Below are 25899 nucleotides of genomic sequence, written 5' to 3'. Positions count from 1 at the left end.
AGTGTAACCATAGCTCTATGCATGGGAATAGCCAGGATTTTTTTTGCCAGGTGGGGGGGCAGAACCGACATGATTGGTCAATTAGTTTAGTATTTTTATTGTTTTACTTGATCTGCCCCCCCCGGCTACGCCCATGCCTCCACCCAAACAAGAAGGTTCGTCTGATGGGGCGCGTGCAAGCAAGCTTCTCCTACACAGAAGTTGCCACTGTGCTTGTCTCTTCAGTGAAAAGGTAAAGGACCCCTGGTTGTTTAAGTCCAGTCAAAGGCGACTATGCGGTTGTGGTGCTCATCTCGCTTTCAGGCCGAGGGAGATGGCGTTTGTCCACAAACAGCTTTCCGGGTCATGTGGCCAGCATGGGCTATACCACTTCTGGTGCAATGGGACACCGTGACGGAAACCAGACTGCATGGAAACGCTGTTTACCTTCCCGCCACCTATTTATCTACTTGCACTGGCGTGCTTTCAAACTGCTAGGTTGTCAGGAGCTGGGATAGAGCAACGGGAGGTCACCCTGTTGCGGGGATTCGAACTGCCAACCTTCTGATCGGCAAGGTAGACCACAGCGCCACCCGCATCCTCGATCTCTTCAAGCCCCTCCTGGTCCTTTTTACATTTCCAGGCAGGCCATGGCTGCCTCAAGCCACTTCTTACAACCCCTTTTGGAGGGGCAGGATCCTTTCCCCCCCACAGGCTACGAGCCTATGGCGCACAGCACCTACAACTGGCTCCCTGCCAACAGAAGGGTGTGCATCTAAGGCAACTCTCCAAGCCTTCCAGTTCTGAGGTGCTGGATTGCTAGTCACCCAGCCTGCCCTGCAGGAATCGACAAGGTCTCTTATCTATGAATCACCAGTGCTTTCCTGAATTAAGAAGTTCAGAAAGAGGAAGTTATTCGCAGGGTGTGGGAAAGAGCATAAGTTTTATATACATGCATGTGGGTGGGTAAGTGTATCCTCTTTGTGAATTACTGCATTAAACTAAGCACAGAAAGCAAATTTCATTGAAGCCTTTGTCTATAGAATCTAAAGCTAAAGGATGAAAGGAAACCCAGCGAAGAAATGGGACACCCTGAAAGGAAAGTTAATGTGCGAGTGTTTGTGTATGTGTGTCATGTATTTGTGTCACAAGTTGAGATACACAGGTTTTCAACCATCTGTATACCAAAGGCACATACTATGTAGCATTGCTGTTCTTAATTAGAGCTCTACACCATCAATCCTCCTTCTTCTGGGAGAAAATTTTAGACTATTATGTTTGAAGCGGGCATCCATATTTGGGGGGGGGATCCATTTAAAATGCAACTGCAGGCAGAAAAAGATACCGCAACAACAGCACAACAGATTTATTTCTTGTGTGCCTTCTTCATATTGGCTTCCACTGGAGACAAACAAGTTTATTACGAATGCTAGCATTGCCAAGCCACAGTTGTTGTCCTTGCCAGAAGGAGAAAGTTCAATTCCAGGACTTATTGCCACGACAGACTTGTATTTGTTGGTTATGGCAACCCTAAAAAAATCTGGGTGTGTGTGTGTTGTAATTTGGGGATTATAAGACTTCTTTATTAGATCTCACTAGCCCCTCTCACGCAAATGAAAGGAATGACTATTTAAATAGTCTGAAGATTGTAAGGTAAATGTGGCTGTCTGCGTATTACTTTGCCACAGTGATAGGAGCTGATTCAATATAAGACAAGGGGCCAAGTTACAACTTTGTATTCTTCCGAGACCTTTGAGAGAACCCTACTTCAGATTTAAGTAATCAAGCAAAGGCACTCCCTTGAAAATTACTTCTCTGGTTCTATTTCAAAAGAGCTTGTGATTTAAGACCACCACACACTATCAGGAATTTTGTAATTTTGGCACAGCCCCTAAAGGGTTCTTTTAAAAGGAAGCATTAGGCAAATGAACTCTAAATTGTGCAATTGCTGTCTTTTGATGAACTTCTCCCTGCATGCAGAGACAACATCTGTGGTGTTTGGGGGGCCTGCTGACAGACGGATGGGCCATGGTGACTCAGTTTTGGAGATTACACCCCACTTGTCTTTCTTCCTCAACCCCAGTCTAGAGTGAGAGCACGCTGCTTCTCTAAGGTAACACAAAAGCAAGGCAAATGATACACGGTATGACTGATAAAGTTATGGATGACATGTCAAGGGAAGCTGGAGAGGAATTTGTTGGCAGGATAAGAAACAGATTACGGTAACCAGGTTTGTTATCCCACACAAGTCACTTAATCTGAGCTCATTTGCTTAGCTGCTTCCTGTAGAAAGAATCACCTGCCCTTAATGGCTAAGGCTGAAGCATCAGATTGATTCATATCAGGATGCCCAACAAGGCAGGGCTCATAATCTGACAGCAGAGCACATCCTGTACATATAGATGGCGCCAGGTGAAATCACAGGTAATTCTAAGTATAGCATTTCAGGTAGGAAGGCTGGGAAAGAAATTTGTAGCACACCTTGGATTTACAAAGTGCCCTTTTCCAGGAATTGGTTTTAACAATATTTTCCAGGAAAAGGACTTAATATGTTTATTGTTTATTTTTATTTAAAGTATTTTTAATAGCAACCTCCAATAAAATTCCCAGGACAGTTTACAAGAAAGAATGAAAGAATTGAACTGTAGACACAAAAGAATATACAGTAGTAGGCTTCAGGGGTTGGGCTAGATGACAGTACAATTCTATGATTCTATGATTCTAAGGCCACAAACGTATAAAAGCAGAACAAAACAATACTCAATATTAATATCTGATGGAAACATCTTGGTAAAATAAAAAGGCATTTGCTAGACACCAAAGAGACAATAAGGAAGATGCCAAGCAAGCCTTTCTGGGCATATCTTTCCATAACTGGGCCACCAAAACTCAGTAGCCCATCCAAGAGCCATCCATCTCAACTCAGATGGCAGGGGAACCCATATGAGAAGCTAGATTGAAGACCTTAGTGTATGACAGTGGTTCTCAAACTTTTTATCTGGGCCACACTTTCAGAGTAAAAATGCAGCGCTTGACTTATAACATAGAACACACCAGGCCTCAACAATTCACCCAACAGCTCAGGACCAGACAGAGTTATGGACATTTCCAAAGACGGATCTATTTAAATTGTTGCATACCCACTCATAGTGGGTATGAGTGATTTTTTTTTCTTCAAAGTGTTTTGCAAACATGTCATATCACAGAGCCTCTGAGGGTTCCTTAACATCAACAGATGGACCAGATTCCAAAAGAGTTTGGAAAAGCTCAGCTGGGGCATCTGCAATGCAGTAGGATCAGAGTGTGGTTAAGGCTCAGGAATTTCCCTAGTAGAAATCTCACCCCGGTCATTCTCTTGGGTCCTACTTTGAGGCTTCCCACATGCATCTGGTTGGTCGAATGTGAGAACAGCATGCCCAACCAGATAGACTACTTGGTCTTATGTTCTAAATCTTAAAAAAACTGAGTGGCCTTAGACAGCCACTCATCTACAGTAATGCGAGTACCGAACTGCCCACCTTACTGTGCTAAGAATTTCTCAGGTGATGTTTTTGAATTTAAATACTCTCTCTGCATAAGCATAATGATGCTTTCTTGTAAGTGATAGTTACCCTTTCAAGTGCAGTCATAACTAGGGCTGCAAGCCGCAATCCATTTAATCAAGAGATTAATCAACCAAAGGTTTAGCTGCTTGATCAGTGGGAGCCAATTTTAATTGATGAGGGAAATTTTAATAGATGGATCTGCAAGTTTTAGGCCCATATCTCTTGTCACGTCACGCCCCCCCCACTCCTTTTGAGGCCCCTTTTTGACTCTGTTGTGTTACTGTAAAAGGGAATGAGAATCAAAAATGTAAAGATGACCTTCCCTCTAACAGTGAGATTTTATTCATTAAATTGCTAATTATTTTACATTTCGTTCGATATCTCAAAAGGCTCCTACACTGAAATAGTGGCAATATGCATGCTTTTTTTTAAGTAACTGATGAATCGTTTATTAATTTTAAATCAACTAAATAATATTTAATTGGTTGGCAACATTAGTAATAACTGCCAAGGTGCACAAAAGAGTTAATATGTGCCTTATGGATCATGCATATGAAGACCACATCCTGTCACTATTTATTTATGTACTGTATCTAGAATTCCAACAACTAAAAACAATTACTGCACCAATTACTGGGTGTTAATGTAAACACTGCTTATGCTCTGTCACTGTCTCCAACAGTGGCCTAGCAGACGCCCTTGGAAAGCACAAAAGCAGAGCATGAAAAGGAAAAAGGAAAGCTATCTTAGGTCTCTCGTCACTGTTAACTGGTATTCCAAAGTAGAATGCTTCTGAACACAGAACAAATGAGTCACATTTAGCTGACACATGAGGTAAGACACTAGCAGAATCCACAACCTATGTGGAAGCCAATGATGTGGAATGAAACCACACTAGAGGAGGAATGTAGAACAAGCCCCCTCATCCCCCCCCCAATTTTAATTAGGAATCTGAGATTGCTAAGCAATCATCTCAGGTCCTTAGAGCCTGCCAAATTGCATTGCACTCCTTGTTGCTTTGGTGACCTGCCCAGAATACAATGGGTGAGGCTTGGCTTGCTTACTTTGAACTTCCAGCCTTTCCTGCTTCTCAAGTGTACAGCAGAACAACTATGCAAGCTAAACCTGCTGAGCTATTAGTCCGGAGTATCTAAATTGAATAATGCATGGCCCGAAAACATACAGGGCCATTAAACTGGTAAGTTACAGTGATGACAAGGTAATAACCCCGACTAGTCAATCTCTTGACTTATCTACATAGCTGTTATCCTGTCCCTAAAACACCATCATCTGGCACACACCACACTGTCTGCAAATGCTGACATAGTTACTCCTGACTTGGTGAAGACACGTTTTCTGCTTCTGAAGATTTTGGTTCAAGCCCCCGGGTGGGATCCTCCGCCAGAAGGAAATAAGCGGCATGGGCAGTCCACAGCTGTGTGCCGGAGAGCACACCTTGTACACATAAGAACTGGTGTGGTGAAGCGATTACAGATTCAAATCCAGTTTCAAAACCACACTCAGCTAGGAAGCTTTGGCCAGCCACTGTCTCTTGTCTTAATCTATTTCACAGGATTGTCGAGGAAATAAAACGGGGCTGGAGGAGAACAATGAAAGTCACTCTGTTCTCCTTGGAGGACAGGACGGGATTAAAATGTACAAAGATCCCATGTTCAAACCTTGGCAATTCCAGTCAAGAAGGATCTCGACTAGCGGTCCAGAGAATGAGCTCTTGTCCTGAAGACTTAAGAGAGATGCAACTAAAGGCTGCATTTATCATTGGCCTACACTCTGGGGACTGCCTACCAGAAATGGATGTAGCCAGGGCTTTTTTTTCAGCTAGAATTCGCCAGAACTCAGTTCCAGCACCTCTCAGGTGGGCACCATTGCCATTGTAAGAGAATAAGGCATGACGAGTCGTAGCACCTCTTTTTCTAGAAAAACAGCAATGAGTGTGGCAAAAAGTGTGTGTGAACACCCCACATTCTTGCACACAAGCACGTTCAGGTACACGCCTCCTCCTCAGGTGATCTGTGTTATCATCCCCTTTCCCACTCATCAAAGGATATATGAATAGGGAGTGGGCGATTTGCATCTCTATCAGGATGCTGGGTTACACATCTCTGCCCACTCCTGAGTTGTGCTTCTTTAATTTTTTTGTTGTTTGCGTGTGTAGACCTTTTAACACCCCCCCCCCCAATACTCAAATTTTTGGTTTGGTTTTTGGCAGAATTTAGGCTACAACTTTATTGATTACAATCAAGTGAGTGGTTGCATAGGCTCTGGCTCAACTAACTCCCTGCACCCTTGCAGGTAGCGCTGACCCTGGACACCAACCATAGGTCAGCCTCGAGTGAACACCTGAGACAGTGGAAAGCAGGAGCCCTGCTAGTTAGTCCTCCACCCAGATGTCCCCTGAACTCAGGCTAGGGCACAACCCCTCACAGGGGTGACCAACCAATGAGTCCGTAGATTTCTTTAGCAGAATACCCATCGCATAGGGATGGCTAGAGCGTTCTCCCACCCCTATCACCTGAACCAGAGCCTATCTACAACTTTACAAGTTGTGACGATTTGCTACGTGGCAGGCAAAACCCAAATGGCACCAGCCAATCAGCCAAGTGGGGAAAATTCCTGCTGTGCCCCTGTCCCAATGACAGACGACACATGACAGCATAGCAAGGTCAAGCGCAAGCCCTAAATATAGGGAGAGGTGGGCGGGTGTTCCGATGCACTGAGCCACCCAAAAGAGGAAGCTCAGGGACACGTGCATGGGGTTAAACAGAGGTCCCTCGATCGATTTAGCTGGCATCCCATTGGTCAGACTGCACCCAGGATCAAGGGACCTCCAAAAGGGCGTTGTGGCCATCTAAACGTTCCCACTCAAAACACAGGGTCTGGTTGCCAGGTCGCACCGCAACACGTATCCTCTTGTTCGGGAGGACCCGATTTCTCTTAGCATAGGGTAAATTGGTAAGATGGGGTGGAGGGCAGAAAAATTGCTTTGGGGGGGCTGAATCAGGCCCCCAGACTGGGGGTTAGCCACCCCTGCAGTAGGAGCAGGATTCTGATCACTGGGGCTGGTGGGGCAGAGGGCAAGGCAGCCAACTGCAGGTAGTGGTAGATGGAAGGCACAATAGGCAGAGCAATTACACAGACACAGAGATGGAGAGGTGGGGGAAACAGAGGTTATGGAGAAAAAGACTAATGGGTCTGGGGGAGTGCTGTGCTGCAATAAAGGAAGCCCTTTTTACCAGCACAGAAACCAAAGCATCTCGTCCTTCTCCTTCTTTAAACTAAAGCAACACAACCTGATTGCTCCTTCTGTTGCTTCCCTCTGTCTCTCTCCCAACAGAACAGCAATGTGGTTAGTACAGAGCATCCTGAATACATTCTGATTTGGCCTTTGGCCACCAACAAGAGTAAAATGAGGGAGGATATCCTAAATACTTGCCGTGGATTGGTCTTCTTGGGTGTTGACCGAGAACTAACCACTTGCTGGAACTTCAACAAGTAACTATGTGCTGCTGATTGGCTAGGTGTTTGGAAACTCAATAAAAGAAGGTTATCTGAAGGACCAGTAAGTCTTGTCATCCAACTTCAACCACCCCTTTTTATAGAGGAAATTGCTTCCAAAAAAATAGGGATTTTCTTACATTCAAAGTATCTGGACGGGACAGCCACAACTGTACATTATGGGCAGGCATCTAAGGGTGTTGGGAGTTTAGACTCCACACACATACATAAATCAAACACTCAAATTATTAATACAGTATCTGTACAGCACAATCACTGTGCATGATGCTCTACTACAGAATAATACAGCAAACAAACATGAAGAAATACTGAAGCATGCCTACAATTTCAAAGGATGAGTGACAGTATTAAAACAAACAAACAAACAAATGGAACAATGCCTTTAGAAATTCCACAGAAATTTCCTGTAGGAGCAAACTATTTAAGTCAATTACCAATTGCTAAATATAAAATTTGCAAAGGAGGTGATGATTGTGTTATGTTTGGCAGAAGCTAGATTGAGAAAATGCATTTCTTCTACTGTAGGTGAATCATCTTCAGATGAGGCTAAATTAAACATTGTCGTGTTCTAGCCCAAACCTGTTTACCTGTTTTGGCAGCTGTGAATTTCCCCCATGTCAATCTTGGGCCTCTGCAAAGCACCCTAAATGCACCCTTACAGGCATACCCTCTGCATAGCTGCCAAGTTTTCCCTTTTCTCACGAGGAAGCCTATTCAGCATAAGGGAAAATCCCTGTAAAAAAGGGATAACTTGGCAGCTATGACCCTCTGCCTGGAGTCAGAGATCTCCCAAACCAAAGCACTCATCCACTTGATGATAAACAGATGTTACTTTAATAGTGTGATTAGTAACCATGCCTGTTGTTTTTTTAAAATTAAAAATTAGGTATTTGCAGGAGTGAGTGGTTTATGGTGACTGCAGCACATGAGGAGAGGCAGTTTAAACTAAAAAAAAATGTCCCATCCCTATGCACCAATTAGACCCTGGGGGGGGAGCGATTCCCATTGGTATCAATGGGATTTCTATGTGTGTGTGCATGTGCGTGTGTATGTATTTGGAAATACTGGTAAGTGTTTCCTGAGGTCATATGTAGATCTCAATGAACTTTGAATAATTGGCAAGAATTTGACTATTTGTGCAGAAAGCTTTATCTGCGGCCAGGAAGGTAGAGGGAGGAATGTAATGAAAAATAGGTGTGTGCCTTTTTGTGAAGAGGAGTTGGAACAGAGTTGTGGAGCGAGAGAAGATTAGGAATATTCTCCCCCACTTTAGGGGAGGGTGACAGAGCACATTTTGGTTGCACAGCATAGTGGCAAAGAAGTTCTAATCTAGGCAATTCAGGCAGAGAATGTGGCTCTGGAATCTACCGGTATTCTCCCTAACTTGAAGGGTACAGGATGCAGTTTCAGTGATGAGGTAAATGGCACTTTGCATATCCTCAAAGACAAATTTTAAGTCCCGCTGATTTCAGTAGGTCTAAGCATGGCTAAATTATGACTAAGCACAACTAAATTGAACTCAGCAGCCAAGGTTGGGATTCCTACATGGTCACTTTGCTTTTGCAAAGTAATTCCTAAAAATAAATAAATAAAATTATCCAGTTATGTCCTACCTAGTGCATCACAGGACCAAAATAACTTCTGTAGAATTCTACACCAGTCCCTTTCTCCCAGGCAGCTGCACAAAGCTGTGCCTTCCTCAAGGACGCCTCCTGGAGCTACTAAGGCCCACTGTTCTTTGCAAAAATGAAGCAAGGGGGCAAACAAACCCGCTTAGAGCACTTCCCCCCGTCCCATGTGCATGCCCATGTGCACAGGCAACCATTCTAGTCTGCTTGCTCTTTTTGCAGGCAGATTCCTAAGGAATTATCCAAAGCTTGCCAAAATGACTTGGTGGCACCCACATTGCAGTTGCTCTTGTTGCTCTCCAAAGTAAAGAGGTGAGTAAGGTGAATGAGACAAAAGGCTCTAATGACTGCCCTTACATGCAAAGCCAGCAAAGTTAGTTGAAGCTGTAATTGCGTGAGTCACAGGCCGCATTTGTGTTTGGGGATCACATGTTCCTTTCTGTACAAAGGTAGCTGCGATGGATCACCTGAAACAAAGCCTCTGTGGGATTGCCCTCATGACGGTACATGTCGCCCAGATGCAGGTATTCTTGCCCAGCCTGTCACCTATAAACCTCTTTTGTATAGAGCCAAGCCACATGCAATCTGCAGCTTGACATGACAAATCCTTTGCTGTTGACTGTACTTCAGATTGCAAGTGAGAGATTGACTATTTGAGCGCTCCCACACGGTAAAAAAAACAAACAAACAACTCTCCAGACATATAAAGCTAGTGTGTCAGAGAGAGCATTCTCGCCCACCTTTTTGCGTGAACAATAGCTTTTGCTATGAGGGATTAAAAATAAAATAAAACAAAATGGGGAACTTTTAAAACATTCAGTTCCTCACCTGCAGTCTGAAATGTGGCAGCCTGGAAAATGATGCACCATGGGAGGCAGCCAGGGCCGCCTTAAGCCCATCCAGCGCCCTGGCGCTAGGTCCCTCCAGCACCCCCCTCCAGAGCCTCTCCAAGGGCCCAGGAGTGCCAAGCGGACCGCGGCAGCAGCGGGAGGCCATCTCCGAGGACTCCGCGCTGCGCCTCCTTCTCATTTCCCCAGCGCTGGGTTCCGCTCAGTCAAGCTTCAGCACCAGCGCGCGCACCGCGGGACCAGCAAGAGCTGCTTGGGCGCTGTGTGCGCGCTGGTGGCGAAGCTCGACTGAGCGGAACCCAGCGCTGGGGAAACGAGAAGGAGGCGCAGCGCGGAGTCCTCGGAGAAGGAGCGCAGTCCTGGCCAGATCGCTGGAACCCTGCGCTCACTTGGCGCCCTTCCAGCGCCCGGCGCCGTGGTTCTCCGTGCCACTAGCCTCTATGGCTAGGATGGGCCTGGAGGCAGTTGCACATGTGTCTCTTAGTGTGGTGGCCTCTGTTCACATTACGATTCCTTCGTATGTCCTGGGATAAGCTTACCACTATCTTAGATGCCATTGGTGAACATGTGGAGTTAGGATTTTTTGCCCCAACATGCATCATTATACATTTCTTTACACTGAACCACAGCTGCAATTTTAATGCCCACTCATCCACAAAAAAGTTATTTTGAGCTATTCTTTTTTTCGTTTTTACCACCCTGAATAATTTGGTGCCATCAGTAAAGTTAGGCACTTCACTGCACATTATTAAATCCAGATAATTTATGTGCAAATTAGAAAACACAGGTCCCCTGGGGCCTCACTTTTTATATCCCTTCATTGTGAGAATAGGCATTTATTCCCACTTTCTGCTTCTTGTTCTCGCATCTGTTACTGATCCACAAGAGGACCTGTCCTCTTATCCCCTGGCTGCTAAGTTTACTCAGGAATCTTTGCTGAGGAATTTTAGCCGAAGCTTTTTGAAAGTCCAAGTAGACAATTTCTACAGGATTACTGTGTCCATGTGGTTAATGGACCACTTTCAGAGAATTGTAAAAGGTTAGTCAGGCTTTCCAGAAGCTTTGTTGATTTTTCTATTGCAATATTTGTTCTTGATGTTGTTGTTTAGTCGTTTAGTCGTGTCCGACTCTTCGTGACCCCATGGACCAGAGCACGCCAGACACTCCTGTCTTCCACTGCCTCCCGCAGTTTGGTCAAACTCATGTTTGTAGCTTCGAGGACACTGTCCAACCATCTCGTCCTCTGTCGTCCCCTTCTCCTAGTGCCCTCCATCTTTCCCAACATCAAGGTCTTTTCCAAGGATTCTTCTCTTCTCATGAGGTGGCCAAAGTATTGGAGCCTCAGCTTCAGGACCTGTCCTTCCAGTGAGCACTCAGGGCTGATTTCCTTAAGAATGGATAGGTTTGATCTTCTTGCAGTCCATGGGACTCTCAAGAGTCTCCTCCAGCACCATAATTCAAAAGCATTCGTTCTTGATAATTTACCTTTAATCATGCTTTCCACCAGTTTACGCAGAACAACTTGTAAACCAAAGAAAAAAATTCCTTCAGTAGCACCTTAAAGAACAACTAAGTTTTTATTTTGGTATGAGCTTTCGTGTGCATGCACACTTCGTCAGATACGATATTCGTGCATGCACACGAAAGCTCATACCAAAATAAAAACTTAGTTGGTCTTTAAGGTGCTACTGAAGGATTTTTTTTATTTTGTTTCGACTCAGACCAACACGGCTACCTACCTGTAACTTGTAAACCAGATGAACATTTATTAAGAAACAACATTAGTGATAACTGCTAAGAACTACTGTTGGTAGGAGAGAAGCCAAATCTGTCTCTGTGGATTGTTGACTTCAGGGAAAACAATGATATATTAAAGTGCAACCCTGCTAAAGTACCAGGTGTCCCCATACTTGGTTACATTGGCAAGAGCTGCATCTCAGTTGTATGTTCTTTGCCTATATATGGTCCTGGTACAACTTCTGACATCCCCCAGTTAAACCAGTAGGGATTACTATTATTTATGAGATTTCCTACCCACCCTCCCCCTTAAGATTCCAGGGTGGGTTACATCAATGTAAACACTAAAATAGCTAAAACAATATACAGTCGAAAGAACAGGGTGCGTCCTAAAACCATATATATCAAGTATCAAGAGTCAGGGTAGAGGTGTGTCATCAACATATGACTAAACCTACACAATGAACGTACCTGATTTTTCCTCTGTGGGGAGGGATTTCCACAGCTTAGTGGCTGCCACCCCTCCAAGCCAACTTCTGAAGGTGGTGAAAGTACCAGGAGGGCCTCCTCCTCTGCCAATACAAGGCTGGGTAATACCACTCTCCCTGGCAGGGTTGACAGCCTGGGATACAGAGATCCTGTCTGATTGTCCAAAGCAGTGAAAGAGAATTCATTCACTGAGTCTCCAGTCCCATTCCTCTGACAGTTTCTTCACCCTCTTTCACCTTCCCTAATGTAGCAGTCAGGATTCCTGCTTCCCCAAAAGCAGCAGATCGAGAAGAAGTGACTAGTGGAAGATCAGTCAGGTACAACTGCTGAATCCTGTTCCCCATGAATTATTAAAGGAATGGGCACTATCTCTAGGTTGGAATCTGGCAACCCTTGTGTCCAAGCATCCTGTCTTCATGTCCCAGGTACCAGTGGAAGTTTATGCGGGTCCAGTTGAGATAGAGCAGTTGGGTGACTGCAGGAGCCGGGGCCCAGGGACACAAATCCAGCTGGCAGGTAACCAGTAAACCCTGGCAGAAGCTGAGAAGGCAGGAACAAGAACCTTCTGCTCTCAGAGGAAGTATGCTTCTGAATACCAGTTGCTGGAAACTGCAGGAGCAGAGTGTTGTCTGCTTCTGGACTTCCCATCTAGTTGGCCACTGTGGGAACACAGGATGCTGGACTCAACTGGCCAGAGCCATCAGGCTCTGATTGTTGTCATTTAGTCGTTTAGTCGTGTCCAACTCTTCGTGATCCCATGGACCATAGCACGCCAGGCACTCCTGTCTTCCACTGCCTCCCGCAGTTTGGTCAAACTCATGTTCGTGCTCTTATTACATTCAGGCTCTTATTACATTCTTATTGCATTCTCTTATTACATTATTCAGGCTCTTATTACATTCTCCCAAAAGGTTCTACCTGAAATTCGGAAGGAGGACCAGAAGTTTCTGAGGAAGCAAAGGCTTCAGGCAGCCAGGCTAACAAGGACTGAACATGTGGAACCACCGTCCCAACACCCATGTCACTCTGACTTATCTGGACCTAGCTGGGGCAGGGTGGCAGCAACGTTGAGGCTGAGCAGTTGCACTGATATCTGCGCCCCTGCTAATCTGGCACTTCCATCGGTACAGCCATGCAACCCTAACCTCACTACTGCTTCGCTTCACCCCTGGCAGGCAGGCAGCTTCACAGTTTCACCCCCACCCCCACCCACGTGCTGCAAATCAAAACAGGGCCAGTACCAAAGGTGGTGGCCCATTTACAAGTCCCCTCCAGGACCCATTCCTCCCCTTCGTCACTGCAGCCTACTTGTTCACGCACCTCTTTGCTCAGGGTCAGGCAATGTAGGTGGTAAAAAGTCCTGGAACTTATGCACAGCTTAACATGTAAGCTTGGAATCTGAATTGCGGTGAGATTGTTATGTGCACAAAGATGGAAAGATACAGCCCTACTACGTACTATGGAGGAATGGCTGATAAAATTATTAGACTTAGCAGAGATGGTAAAGTTAATGTGTTTAATTAGAGAAAAATAATTATTGTCATTTTTTTTAAAGGATTAGAATCTTCTTATGGACTTTTTGCATGAAAGGGATTTGAAGACTGAAAAAATATTGGCTTATAGAAAATGGAATGGTTGGATGTTAATGAATGGTACTATATTTAGCTGACAGACAGAGAACTGGAAGTGTTTTTATCTTTTCCCATTTTTTTCTTTCTCTTTTTTCTTTTCTTTTTCCCTTCTCTTTGCTTTTGTTCTTTTTTTAGATTAGATTTTTAAAGTGTAGTATAAAAAATACTCTGTATTGGGTATAAACCCTTGTATATATTTTGATAAGTATCAATAAAAATAGACCTAAAAATGGGATCTGAACTGAGTACTGAATGGTTGCTGGGTAAGCACACCTAGCCCTTGGCCATAACTGAGACTCTGCGTTCAGGAAAATAAAAAAGCTAACTTTATTAAAGGAAAGACATATTTGATAGGAAAGCTCCTAGTTCTAACAAGGAGCCATACCTGGCCTTTGTTATCAGCAGGAGGCCCACACAGAGATGTGTGCTCTCCTAAGGCTAGGAGGAAGAAGGAAATATGGAACTCTGAAAGTATCAGCCTAGCACCTGAAGCAAGGTCAGCATAGGTTGAAGGACATTCTAGAGAAATTCCTCTCTCATGCTACTTTATCCAGTGCAGACCCACAGGTCTTCAGTACAAGTTGAGTTGCATCCCAACACCTTCAACAATAAGAAGAAGCAGTAGATGCCATTGCCAAGGCCAGTTTGCTCACTGGCAAGCAAGTGGGTAGTAGCAATCATGAGGAAAAGGAGCTGCAGAAATTGGTGGCAATGGTGGTGAAGAAGTAGACTCACTGAGGGAGGACTAACTAAAGGAGGGGTGCTTATGAAAGGTGTATTATTACCGGTACTGCCCAAGGGTCTTCCATACCTGGAGCCTGCACCAAACAGGAATAAAACCTGCATTGTACAAAATAGACATTTGCGATACAGATGCCTCGGTTCCACCGCCTGTTCCACACCAGCCATGAGCAGAGGCACAGAGGAGCTTTAAGCCTTGTGTACAAAACACTTTTAGATAAGCAATCCAAGGCTGACACTTAAGACTACGTATCTGATAATGAGGGCAGGAGATGTACCCTGTGTCCACAAAAAACATAAACTCCTTGCTAAAATCCTTATACCATAATGTGCTGCTTTGGGCGAGCCCTGCTCTTGAGCAATGATTGTGAAAACGGTGTTCAAAGGGTCACAGAGTTCATTGCTACCCAAGGGAAACATTTGCATTAAATTCCTTTCCGCAGCATAAGGTGGCCAGTCTGACTACTTATCAGGAACACCACCAGTCTCAAATCTCAGTGGGACGTGAAACTTGATTCTGTTTGAGGGTCATCTAGTACAATCCCCTGCAATGCATACCAGAAGGAGCCTTGGGCTTGCCAGTCGGAAGGTCGGCAGTTCGAATCCCCACAATGGGGTGAGTTCCCGTTATTCGGTCCCAGCTCCTTCCCACCTAGCAGTTCGAAAGCACGTCAAAGTGCAAGTAGATAAATAGGTACCGCTCCGGCGGGAAGGTAAACGGCGTTTCCATGTGCTGCTCTGGTTTCACCAGAAGCAGCTTTGTCATGCTGGCCACATGACCTGGAAGCTGTATGCCGGCTCCCTCAGCCAATAATGCGAGATGAGCGCCGCAAACCCAGAGTCGTTTGCAACTGGACTTAACTGTCAGGGGTCCTTTACCTTTACGCCTCTGGAGGGGCTGCAACTCCTGCTACACAATTTCACAGAAGGGAACATGGGCATAGCCGGGGGGGGGGGCACAGCTGCCTCCCTTAATCAAGTAAATAAATAAAAATACTTAACTAACCAATCACATTGCAGATAGCTCGGTTCTGCGCCCCCCCCCCCCAATTCCTGGCTACGCTCATGTAAGGGAGAACTGTATTATGGCCTTAGTGTCATCAGATCTTGTCTTTTTTAATCACATAAAGATGGAACTATTTCCTTGGTTAGTGCAGTACACTCAGTGCTGGTTTAATACTGGAAAACTGAAAGCACATTGGAAAACTTTGATCTCGTGAACCATCCCGAGATCTTCGGATGAAGGCAGTACAGCCGTGCTTTGGTATTCAAGCAGCTTAGTTTTCAATCGTTTTCGTTCCCAAACGCCGCAAACCCAGAAGTGACTGTTCCGGTTTGCAAACTATTTTTAGAAACCGAACGTCCGATGGGGCTTCCGCAGCTTTCGATTGGCTGCAGGAGCTTCCTGCAGCCAATCAGAATCCGCACATTTGTTTCCGAACGTTTTGGAAGTCAAACGGACTTCCGGAACAGATTCTGTTCGACTTCCAAGGTATGACTGTATATAAATTAAATTAGTTAGCAGCAGCAGCAGTAACAACAACAACAACAACACAACAGAAAGCTATGCAGCAATAGCCGCTTGTTACTTGAGGCTGTGGCTTGGACAGCAGTGAAGAAAAACTCATCCATAAAATCCTGCTCTCTTCTAGGAGGATTGCCATACCTGATAAATCTAACTATGTGATATCCATTTGTCTCTCATATTGAAAATACATCTTATTCAACCTGCTGTAAAAGATAAGAACATAAGAAGAGCTTGCTGGATCAGGCCAATGGTTTATAGTCCACCATCCTGTTCTAACAGTGGCCAACGAGATTCCTGTGGGAAACCCACAGTCAGGACCCCAAAAACAAGGGTATTCCCCTGCTAGTGGTTTCTTATTGGTCTACCTGACTGTTTTTTGTGATACTTAACATAACAATTATTTCTATGCCTACTTCTCCACTTGTATTCTTCAACATATAATTAGTTTGTTTTTCAGAGGTAAGCATTTCTGTTTCGGGAGCATTTTAATTTTGAAACAGTAAACATGTAAATCTTCGGAAGGAGTATAACGCAGATTTTCTGAGCTTGAATTTGGCACCGAACACAACACGAAATGCTGGAAACACGTTGCAGATTTAACATTTCGGATGAATTTAAGCCATATTCCAAACTACATTTGAGAAATGGTTGGTGACTGAACATGAGAATTATAGGACTGGTGGACAGATGTAATTAAATCCATCCCATCAAGTAAGGCGGGGCAGAAATTTCCCAGAACATTTTCTGCTGCTATATGTTTCCACCGAAAATGTCCTTTTAAAATATGTGTTGCTGCATAAAATGAATTAGCAACATAATTAATGGATACGGTTATCAGTTAAATGGAGTGGTTCTAAAGTTGTAATTAACTTTTTCAGGTGACTGACCCTAAGAAACATGTAAATATAAATGCATAGTTCTTTAGGTGCGTCAGTAGCATCTGAACACATTTCTTTCTCCTTCTTTTACACAATTTTTGTTATTAAACATTACAAACCACAAAAAAACACAAAAAAATTATTTCAGTTACAAGTCTGTACATAGCCAAGCATAGTAGAAAAGCAAGGGAAGTCTTCACCAATGTAATATTATGAGAACTCTGCTCTCATGAATTTAGAGATTTGTTTTGTTGGAAGGATCCTGTGCCTTATGCCTCAGTGGGGGATATAGAGTACACTGTCCCTTATTTATGAAAGACAGCAGAATCCAAACCTACTTAAAACTGTTCCATTTTTTTACAACCCTGATGGCCCTCCAATGTAAAGTGACCCAAGAACACATTTCAAAATGCATTCGTTTTTTCTCAAAATTTAAAAAATGTAAAGAAGTGTACACAGGTTGAGTTGTCATATTTTAACATATATTTACAAGCATTCCAGTTTTTGAAAATCAAGAAATGTTTTGAATTTGTTTTAATATAACATTTACACCACCTTAAGTGTCCTTCATTGACTTGTTTTCCTAATCAAGTATTTATGCTCAAATACTTTTGACAACTGCACATGACATATGAAATATTTACAGTACGTATATGGCATGTGAAAAAACACGGCATGCTTTATATACAGTGCATTTCTACACATGATTACTCAGAAGCAGTGCTTTTCCCCCCTAACAAAATGTTTAGGGGTACTCTCATTTTGACTCAAGAAAATCACCATTTTCTAGTTCAAATTGGGGAAAATAAATACTGTACAGTGGAAGGAAGCTGAGTGCCCTAGGCTTTTTGAAATATTTTACCTAATTGAACCAGAAGAAGGAACGAAAGACTTGCTGCACACTCTGTAAAGGTAAAGGGACCCCTGACCATTAGGTCCAGTCGTGACCGACTCTGGGGTTGCGCGCTCATCTCGCGTTATTGGTACAGCTTCCAGGTCATGTGGCCAGCATGACAAAGCCGCTTCTGGCAAACCAGAGCAGCACATGGAAACGCCGTTTACCTTCCCGCTATAGCGGTTCCCATTTATCTACTTGCATTTTGATGTGCTTTCGAACTGCTAAGTTGGCAGGAGCTGGGACCAAGCAACGGGAGCTCATCCCGTCACAGGGATTCGAACCGCCGACCTTCTGATCAGCAAGCCCTAGGCTCAGTGGTTTAGCCCACAGCGCCACCTGGGTCCCTGCAGACTCTGAGGTCTACACAATTCAGTTAAACCAGACAAGCCCCACTCTGCAGGAGAAGGCTGGGAAAACTTCAACAAAAGCACACACACACCATAACAAAGCAAAGATCTTGCCTTAAATGAATGTTTTCTTTCATTTCAGAAAAAACCCAAACACAATCTGCACTACTATTCTGCCTGCCTCCATGCAACAGGGTTGGTGGAGCCTGGAGGCACTTTGTGATTTTTAAATATACTGTATATATACAGATTTCAAGCATCTTCGGTCTTATCTCCAGTGCAGATCCATTACCTCTCTATTCCTCATGTGTGCCCAGATACATTGCCTATGCCAGTCTTAGTAGGGTTCTCCTCGCTGTTGCTCTCTTCCACAGAAAGAGCAAAAAAATAATAGCAACACCAAAAAATGAAAATAAAACCTGTTGTAAAAAAGGAAGTGGTTCATTTTTTTAAGCATTGGAAGAGAAGCCCGAGAGGAAGTCGTGCAGAAAACAATTTGCCTTTTTTGCACCCACCTTCTTACCCTGAGATTTAGCTACTTTTCCTGGAAAATCCAGTATCTATTACTGTTTCTGAGAAATAGCTAGCTAACAAGAAATATGTATGTAAAAGGGCGGGCACTTCCCACTTCCCTGATCTCTTTCCCAACCGCTAAATTACGAGAGAGGTGCCAAGAGGTTTGCCATCTCAGTGAGAATTGATTACATTAAGATTTTTCTGGCAACATTTCACTGCATGTTCATTTTCATGTTTTAACCGCAAGCATCCTTGAGTCATTTAAAAAACCTCTTATTTTCCTCGATATATTTATACTCGCATCCTAAGACAGGGGTCAGCAAATTTTTTCAGCACGGGGCCGGTCCACTGTCCCTCAGTCCTTGTTGGGGGCCGGACTATATTTTTTCGGGGGGAAATGAACGAATTCCTATGCTCCACAAATAGCCCAGAGATGCATTTTAAATAAAAGCACACGGTCTTGAAAGATCTACATTGGCTCCCAGTACGTTTCTGAGCACAATTCAAAGTGTTGGTGCTGACCTTTAAAGCCCTAAATGGCCTCGGTCCAGTATACCTGAAGGAGCGTCTCCACCCCCATCGTTTAGCCCGGACACTGAGGTCCAGCACCGAGGGCCTTCTGGCGGTTCCCTCACTGCGAGAAGCAAAGCTACAGGGAACCAGGCAGAGGGCCTTTTCGGTAGTGGCGCCCGCCCTGTGGAACGCCCTCCCATCAGATGTCAAAGAGAAAAACAGCTACCAGGTTTTTAGAAGACATCTGAAGGCAGCCCTGTTTAGAGAGGCTTTTAATCTTTAATCGATTATTTTATTCTTCTGTTGGAAGCCACCCAGAGTGGCTGGGGAAACCCAGCCAGATGGGCGGGGTATAAATAATAATAATTTATTATTATTATTATTATTATTATTATTATTATTATTATTATTCTACTCATGTAAAAACACACTGATTCCTGGACCATCCGTGGGCCGGATTTAGAAGGCGACTGGGCCAGATCCGGCCCCCGGGCCTTAGTTTGCCTACCCATGTCCTAGGAAGCCTAACTATACACAGGTGAGAGCCCACAGCTCAGAAGAATATCGCTGCCCAGTCCAATGGTCAGTTCCTCCCAGTTGCCCTTCCTCTTTCTTTCCTGAAAGGGTAGCTCCAGGTTACAAGAGCCATAGCCTTTACCCTTTACTCATGCCAAGGCCAGTCGACGACGTGTAAACAGGCACACAAATATCAAAGGCTAATGTCAGGCCATGGACTCTTTCCTCTTTGTCTGCAAGGAAATAATTGACAAAATTTGCGATTGGAGCATGCCTGAGGCTTCAGAGCCAGCTAGAGTAACGGGGCAAAGAAGCATATTGCGCAATGTTTGTTGAGATGGTTGCCTGGCTACATTAGCCAGTAAATACAAGAATGGCTAGATACCGGTAGTGACCCTAATGCACCAGGAACCACATTGGCTGTCAGTCGCACCCTATTGCAAAATAATGCTTAATGTTGATTCATCATAGCTCTATGAAGCATGCTCATGCATTTACATGAGAAAGCCTTGCCACTGTCAAGATTGGGCCAGCTGAGAGAACTGCTTCATTTCCTGCCCTTTGCTCTGAGGGCTAAATTCAAGATGTTGCTTGTGTTAAAAAATTCTTACATAATTTGGGGACTAGGACACCTTAGGGGAATACTTCCCTAACTTAAGGTAAAGGTAGGTAAATAGGTAAAGGTAAAGGGACCCCTGACCATTAGGTCCAGTCGTGACCGACTCTGGGGTTGCGTGCTCGTCTCACATTATTGGCCGAGGGAGCCGGCGTACAGCTTGCAGGTCATGTGGCCAGCATGACTAAGCCGCTTCTGGCGAACCAGAGCAGCACACGGAAACGCCGTTTACCTTCCTGCTGTAGCGGTACCTATTTATCTACTTGCACTTTGACGTGCTTTTGAACTGCTAGGGTGGCAGGAGCTGGGACCGAGCAACGGGAGCCCACCCTGTCGCAGGGATTCAAACCGCAGACCTTCTGATCGGCAAGCCCTAGGCTCCGTGGTTTAACCCACAGCGCCACCTGCGCCCCCTTCCTAAACTTAGGTCATCTAATAAAGCTCTGTACCAAGTGTGGCTTGTGACTAAAGCAAAACTGACACCTATAAGGAGCAGGGCTTTCACTGTGGTGGCACCACAGGTAGAAAGCTTGCTCTGTTGAAACATGCCTTGCTAGAACCCTTTTGGGCTTCAGAAACCTAATGAAACTTTGTACATTTCACCAGGCCTTTGGGGATTACAACCACCCCATTTTCTGTTCTGTAATCATCTTGATGTACAAAATATTATTTTGATGTATAGAATATTGTAGTGATTAGACACATTGAAGACCCAAACTTGATTATAACATGGTAGAGTTCTTCCAGCCCTAAACTGTTGCCTGCTCCCTAACTCAATAAACTAGAGTACTCTCCAAGTGTCCCTATTTTCCAGGGACAGTCTTGGAATTACAAAAGCCACTCTGACTTCTTATCTGATCCCAGAATGCCCCTTCTCCATCAGCACCACTGCCGTAGAGCTTGGGGATGAGCATGAGCCAGTGCTTGCCCTGAGTGGCAGCAGTGGCGGCATGGCTGCTGCCGCCGACTTCTTTCCTTGGGCAACTCGTCGTGGCTGCTGGACAGCAAGTGAGGAGCAGCAGAGCCTGTTATCAATGCCAAGGCCCACCCTCGTGTGAAGCACCAGCTCTGAAGTAGAGGCAGGGAGCCGGGTGGTAGAAATGCACTGAGCGTGGGCAGCGGCTGGGGGAGTGAGAAATGTCCCTATTTTCACCTGAGGAATGTTGGAGCGTATGAACTGGACCAGGGCTTTTTTCCAGCCAGAACTCACTGGAACTTGTTCCGGCATCTCTCGGGTGGGCGCCATTGTCATTATAACAGAACAAGGGAGGAGTTCATGGCAAGTTCCAGCATAGGGTTGCCATATTTCAAACAGTCAAAATCCGGACAGAAAAGTTGTTGAGCTTTTTTGGGCAAAGTTGTCGGGCAAAGCTCAACAAATGAAGTATTCCGGACATATAACAGCCCTATTCCAGCACCCCTTTTTCTAGAAAAACAGCACTGAAATAGACCCACCTAAAGTATCCCCTCCCAATTGCACTGAATGGTAATGTGCAATAATGTAATACTGTCTCTGTTACGTACGGTACTAAGCTTGGATCCTAGAACAATAGGCAGGTAGGATCCTAGAATGCAACAACTGCTTGGTTTGCAGGAAAAGAAGACCAATCAGGCTCCAGGAGGAAGCTAATCAGACTATTAGGCTTGTAGGATCCTAGAATGCAACAACTGATTGGCCTGCAGGAGAAGACCAATCAGGCTGCAGGAGGAAAGCAGAATCAGCCAATCAGATGGGACTCATTGTGTAAATAATGTATATAAAAGCCTAAGGGTTTTTTTGGGGGGGGGGAATTCAATCACTGTTTTACAAGCTGCAATAAAGAGCATGAAATCACTGCGGGACTCGGAGTATATTTCAGTCTCATATTATAGACTTAATTTGTAGCACACTTGATAAAAATGTGGGCCACCACCGTGTTTCTACTACTCTACAAAGCGAAAAAGGATCACCTGCTTAAGATTTTGTTTAGAGGAAGTTACTTAATAAATGGGCCTTAATGGTCAACTGGCGCTTCTTGAGGCTGGAATAGAAGGCACACCAGACCTGCTAGGATGGGGCTGAGGGTCAGACTAGATGTGATGGCATTATCCCTTGTGGGATTGGTTTACATAGAACACCTGGGTCAAAGGGTCAAGGCTCCCCTACCTCTCGCACCCAGATCCCAATTCAGTTTGTCTTTGCCCCCATAACAAGTGCAAATTCTGAAAACAAGCAAACGTGCAAGGGCTAATGACATTGTTTTCGTTTTATTTAGTTTGGCCCTGGAAAACCAAAAAAGGGGGTTCTGCCTCTGTGTGTGTGTATGTCAAGAGAGTTAAAAAGAAAGACATTGTGAATCAGGCTAGGAAGAGGAAAACAGACCAGCTGCTATTACTTTGGTGTTATGGAGACAAGATTAGGCTAGCACTGCCCATCAGTGTGCCTGCAATGCATGTACCCATGCTGCTCAACTTCTCAGTTATACCGTACAGTAGTTGTTAATAAAAAGGAATACAAAATCACCGTAAGTCTCCAGGATGCTCTTGAAACTAACTCCATAAAGAACAGTCATGTAAAAAGAAAGACTGGAATTATTGCTCAAGGATACTGTATGGATGGACCCCTTCCTCGTCCTTTTCCGTAGGTTGGGGGCAGGACGGATTTAGCTTTGGTGAGGCCCTAAGCTACTGAAGGTAATGAGGCCCTTTATATGTTCAGCTGTCCTTTGTCAACAACAAATTGTCGCAGTTTTTTGTGTTGTATACCATATGCTATATGGTAATTTATGGATCTAATAGGTATCTAAAGCCATTTGCACATAACAAAATATGTACGGCATTTTAACAAAATAATTGTTGAACTGAAATACAATTAAGAAGAAGTATATTAATAGTGAAACATTCTTGCTGTATGTAGGTTTTATTTTACAGTAATTGTTTTTTATCTTATATTTTGGAAATGTACATCCAGTTTTTTTTCCTTTAATTTTTTTTGGGGGGGCCCAAGCGGGTAGCGCTGTGGGTTAAACTACAGAGCCTAGGGCTTGCCGATCAGAAGGTCGGCGGTTCGAATCCCCACGACGGGGTGAGCTCCCGTTGCTTGGTCCCAGCTCCTGCCAACCTACGGTAGCAGTTCGAAAGCACATCAAAGTGCAAGTAGATAAATAGGTACCGCTACAGCAGGAAGGTAAACGGCGTTTCCGTGTGCTGCTCTGGTTCACCAGAAGCGGCTTTGTCATGCTGGCCACATGACCTGGAAGCTCCCTTGGCCAATAACGCGAGATGAGCGCACAACCCCAGAGTCGGTCACGACTGGACCTAATGGTCAGGGGTTCCTTTACCCTTACCTTTAAGAGAGTGGGGCCCTAAGCTATAGCTTGTTTAACTTATATAAATCCGACACACACACACACACCTCCACACTAAACTGGGAGCAAGTGGTAGCAATTTGGAATGCTCAAGGTTAGCATGCTGCATTGCAGGAACATCAAAAGGGAAGCTGAAATATATGTGACAATCCCTGGGGGCAATGGAGATTTACAGTGCATTCCAAAGAATGTTCAAGGTATAACCAGGTAGTCTTCCACAAAGTTTAAAAAAGAAAAGAAAAAAGGCAGTGATCTGCTAAAAAAATTCATTTGGGTAAATCTCTTTAACAGAAGCTGTGTAACATCTCCAGGGTGTTATATTATAGGTTTCAACACTGAAAAGATAAAAACTCAACGCTTTTGACAATTAACATGTTGCTCATAAAATGGGTTGTGTGCTTCCCCCCCCACACACAAACCGAATCCAAAAAGGATTTGATTAATATACCCAAGCAGACAATGATCTGGGTTAGAAATGGCCACAACTTTATTGATTAGAGATGCAGGTGGATTTTTGGCTTGGGCATTGGGTATAAATTTGTTTGAGCCCCCCCCCCCCAATATTAATTTTAAAAAGGTAAGAGTTCCTGCTAAAAACAACAACAACCCTGCTTCCTAGTAAACATGGCTAGGCTTGCACTGTGACTTCCGATTCCTAATACACACCCTCCACTAGGTCTCTGGTCCCCTGCTTCTTCCACCTTTCCTCAAGGTGGAAATTTCACTTGTGAATCCACAAGAGCCAACACACACACACACACACCCTGGGAGATGATCAGGGACTGTGACAGATGAGCTATAAAAGCCAAGTAAGAAGCAATGTGTAGAAAACTCAGGCCTGGAATATAAACCTGGGCTGATGTCTGGTTACAAAGTGAAGCTACCATAGAGATTAATTCTGCATCAAAAGCCTGCAGCCCTAGATTTGACGGGTTATTTCAGGTTCAAATGTCACCTTCAGCTTTCCTCACATCTGTAGCTCTTGTTCATTTACTCCCAGCTTTCCTTTCTTTGTCAAACCCCCCCATTTTTCTCTTCATCACCTCCCCCCCCCTAGACCTTCAAATCCTCCTGTCCCAGCCACAAATCATTGCTTCCTTTTACTTGTTTTCTCAACCCACCCCTACTTAGGGTGGCCACACAACCTATTTTACAGAGGACAATCCTTGATCCCAAATGGCTGTCAGTAGTCAGTCCTATATTTGAAGGTGCCCTCTGTTTGAGGGCTGGCTGTCCATTCCAGTCTAAGTCTGGTTTAAAGCTCAGGAAAGGGGGAAAATGAGAAGTTGCCCATCAATAGTCAGCAGACTGAACAGCCATCCAAGTCACCTGGCATCTCCCCCACTATTGTGAGATGTTTTGCATTTCTATTTAAATTCCAGTTATTTCTACATTTGTCCATAGGAATACATATACACATAAATTATCATGCACAGAGTTTATGCAAATTTATGTCTTTTTGGGGAGGGGGGGGTCTGCCAATTATTATTATTATTATTGCAAGGCATAACTGGCCATCTTACCTCATCTGATATTTTCCAAGGCCTCTGTCTCTTCTGCCTCTCGTTCTCTATAGACCTTTACCTGCATTGCCCCTCTCTGACATCAGAGAACCTCAACCAATGGCAACCTATCACCACCAGAGGTGTCACTACCACGGCCACAAAACCCCTCCATGCATTTCAATATACAGGTAGATTGCTCCCAGTTCTATTTCTGAACATGTACTCGCTACTCACCCCGTTTTCTTGAGGATGTGGCAACCAACCCAGCTCATTCTGAGCAATGCTTGTGTCAAGAAGGTTCACTGAAAATCAGAAAACAAACAAAAATTAGAAGGACGGGCAGCAAAATATTGGATTTCTAAAATGATTTAGAAATTGCTAAAAATATTAGATTGTTAAAGAACCGCAGTGGGGGTCCTCACATATAATGTGAAGGAAAAAGGAATAAGAAATTTGATTTTGTGTGTTTATTTTCTTTCTAGTGTAGTTACTGTATTGTTATTGTTATTTTTTTCCTGTGTTATTTTTCTTTGTATTCTTTGTACTCTTTATATATTATTTTGTATCTGAAAAAATTCTAATAAAAATTATTTGAAAAATAATAATATTGGATTTCAAGTCCAGATGATCCCCATGGTCCTTTCCAACTCTACGGTTCTGTGATTCTGTGACCTTGAGAGTCGTACGATCCCAGAGAGCCAATCCTGTGCTGCTACTTGCTATATTGCACCAAGATCACCTGTTGTTCCTGTACTTGTCACAGGTATAGGATGCTCATGTGTCATACTTTACCGAATCATAGAATTGTGAGTTGGGAGGGACCCCAAGGTTCATCTAGTCCAACCCCCTGCAATGTAGGAATCTCAACTAAAGCATCCATGACAGATGGCCATCCAATGTCTGCTTGGAAACCTCTAAGGAAGGCAGCGTCCTCTATTTGAGCTGTGCAGATCAAGAAAGGTCTGAAGATTCCCCATCAACACATAGCAACACCTGCACGGCAGACTGGGCAGACACACGTCACCTGGTGTTTTACTCACTGTGGAGAGACGTATTGCACATCTGTTTAAATTCTGCCAATTACTCCTACATTTGCACCT

General features: G+C 44.2%; 1 protein-coding gene across 1 annotated transcript in view; it reads right to left on the bottom strand.

Moving 5' to 3' along the window:
• The window catches only part of EPHA1 (EPH receptor A1), a 79875-nt gene that overhangs the window by 40929 nt on the left and 13047 nt on the right, over positions 1 to 25899 (bottom strand). The window contains exon 2 of the mRNA XM_035097046.3: positions 25034 to 25101. Within this exon, the coding sequence (XP_034952937.3) occupies positions 25034 to 25101 (68 nt within the window). The remainder of the gene's footprint in view (positions 1 to 25033; positions 25102 to 25899) is intronic.

Source organism: Zootoca vivipara, chromosome 15 (assembly GCF_965207765.1).
Source record: "Zootoca vivipara chromosome 15, rZooViv2.hap1.1, whole genome shotgun sequence".
Classification (NCBI taxonomy): domain Eukaryota; kingdom Metazoa; phylum Chordata; class Lepidosauria; order Squamata; family Lacertidae; genus Zootoca; species Zootoca vivipara.
The sequence above is the reverse complement of the archived record's forward strand: the minus strand, read 5'-3'. Positions and strand labels throughout refer to the sequence as shown.